This window comes from Chelonoidis abingdonii, chromosome 6, assembly GCF_003597395.2.
Source record: "Chelonoidis abingdonii isolate Lonesome George chromosome 6, CheloAbing_2.0, whole genome shotgun sequence".
Taxonomy (NCBI): Eukaryota; Metazoa; Chordata; order Testudines; family Testudinidae; genus Chelonoidis; species Chelonoidis abingdonii.
The window spans coordinates 123,723,327-123,725,652 of record NC_133774.1 but is presented as its reverse complement, the minus strand read 5'-3'; the positions used below and the strand labels follow the sequence as shown (position 1 = coordinate 123,725,652).

The 2,326-nt window shown below is 55.9% G+C and overlaps 1 protein-coding gene across 1 annotated transcript in view; it reads right to left on the bottom strand.

Annotated features, from left to right (window-relative positions):
* Positions 1-1,749, bottom strand: part of HSDL2 (hydroxysteroid dehydrogenase like 2) — a 35,209-nt gene extending 33,460 nt beyond the window's left edge. Inside the window, exon 1 of the mRNA XM_032763583.2 lies at positions 1,522-1,749. Within this exon, the coding sequence (XP_032619474.1) occupies positions 1,522-1,538 (17 nt within the window). The 5' untranslated portion in view covers positions 1,539-1,749. The remainder of the gene's footprint in view (positions 1-1,521) is intronic.
* Between the last annotated feature and the right edge of the window lie 577 nt (positions 1,750-2,326).

Sequence of the window (2,326 nt, the reverse complement as noted above, 5' to 3'; positions counted from 1 at the left end):
GTTGCAAAGTGACTGTTGGGCGTAGTGCATATGTGGGCAGGTATCTCAATAGAGAAGACCTCATCTCATTTGGGCGTTGTGGAAGGGGACGGGAAGAGTGTGGGTCAATTCGACTCCTATCCCAAACGCCCAGTGGGTGCATCGCTCAGCAGCCTATTCCGTCCCATCTGTGAGTCTGCGCACGGTTCCGTTCCGAAATTTGAGCCGAGCTGTCTGAGGACTTTGCTGATGAATGTCGCTCAGCCACATCACGCTTTGGCAGTACTGAGCTATTTCCGTAAGCTCCAAATGACAGTGAGGAGTCCGACGACGACGATGATGCTCACAGATATGAGATTCACCTGAGGCGGTGACAGTAATTGCTTGGGAGTAACAAGGTGCCTCACAGCCGTGAGTACTATGCTGCAAATGTGGCCACACTGCAGCGCTGGTAGCTGTGAGTGTGGCCACACTGCAGCGCTGTTCCTACACAGCTGTACGACCACAGCTGTAACTCCCAGCGCTGCACATTTCCAAGTGTAGCCAAGCCCTAAGACACTTACTTGTATGTTATACCCCTTTCTCCTTCCCTCCATCTTTCACATCTATTTAGATTGTAAAGTCTTCAAGGCAGGGACTGTCAACTACTCTATATTTGTACAGTGCCTGGCATAACAGGATCCCATTCATAGTTGGTCCTGAGGCAATACAGTAATAAATATGATTAATAATGAATCAGTTAAACCCAGCCAGCCCACTCTGCTCTGCTATTCTGTCCAATTGTGCATGAGTGACCCTATATATTTCAAGTCCTTTGGGGCAGTTACTTAGTATACTCACACTGCTATGTGAGTAATCAGGTAAACTACTGCGAGAAATAAGGAACACTCAGTTACATTAACTCAACCAAAAAAATATGTAAAAACCTCAAGAACATTTTACGTAATGTTGCTTTGTCCAGAATGCACGATTATAGCATCCACAAAGCTGAGTGAATCCAGAAAGTTCAAAATACAAGGGAGATGATCGCATTTCACAGCACCATGCACAACGGACACGGGCACCCTGGCTCACAGCTTGAGACACGAGTGCGGCGCGGCGGGGGCATAAGTTGGCATGGGGAGGGGTCCCCAATGTTTAAAGTGGACGGGGGGGGTCAAAAGGGTCAGAAACTGAGGAAAAAAATGGAAAGTGGACAAGGTCACTGAGCTTTACTCTCCCATCTTACCAAAGCTGCTGCTTCCATATTATGATGGACCCCCCCACACACACACACTTTTTTCAGACCATTTTAAGCTCCATGGGGGGGCATAGGACAGGGGCAGACAGACTGGAGCGGGGGGCAGACAGACGAGCACAAGGCGGCAGGGATGGATGGACGGACGGACGTGGGACAGAGGTAGGAACGGGCACAGACACTGGGGGGGCTGCGGATGGACAGATGGCAGACAGAGAAGGGCAAGCAGGCGGGAAGGGTGCATGCAGACCGGGAGTGCAGGGGGTGCACGGGCGGACACGCGCAGCGACTGAGGTCCCGCTTACCCGGTGTTGGGCAGCATGGCCGAGAGCCGCGTCCGCCGGGAGGAGGCCGAGCCCCCGGACGGCGAGAGGGACAGCGGCGGGGGGGGGTGGTGGAAGGGGAGCCCCAAGGCCGGCGCGCGGCGCGTGTCTCGCAGGCTCGGGCCTGGCGCGCCAGATTCCAACGGCCGAGCGGCACTGGGGGAAAGGGCATAACAATGGGGGCGACACGTCACCTCTAGTCCCGCCCCTGCCACCGGCCACCGACCGCCTCCTGGTTACCTAGCCCCACCCCCATGGCAACCACTGTCTGGGGCACTGTGCTCGCAGCAGCGTATCCTCGCCGACTCCGCCCACGTGATGGGCGGGGCGGACAGCAGGAAGGGAGGGGTGGGGCGAAACCTCAGGGGCTTATAGAAAACGAGGCTAGTGGGCGGGGCCGGGCGCGCGGGCTGTGAAGAGCTGGGGGCGGTAACTGAGGGGCAGGAGCGGTGAGAGCGGTAGGTGGTGCCTAGGAGCAGGGGAAGTGTGAGGAGTAGTGGGGGGGTATCTGGGAGCTGGCGGGGTGATTGGTGAGGTGAGTATTGGTTATGTGGTGTGACTAAAGAGTCAAGGGCCTGTGTAGATCAACAGAGAGGCAGGCTGGGGAGTCTTCACTTTTTGGTGCTGGAAATAGTCACTTCTTCTAAAGCAGGTGTGGGCAAACCTTTTGGCCTGAGGGCCACAGTGGGGTTGCAAAACTGTATGGGGGGGGGGCTGGGTAGGGAAGGCTGTGCCTCCCCAAACAGCCTGGCCCCTGCCTTCTAGCTACCCCCCTCAGAATCCCTGA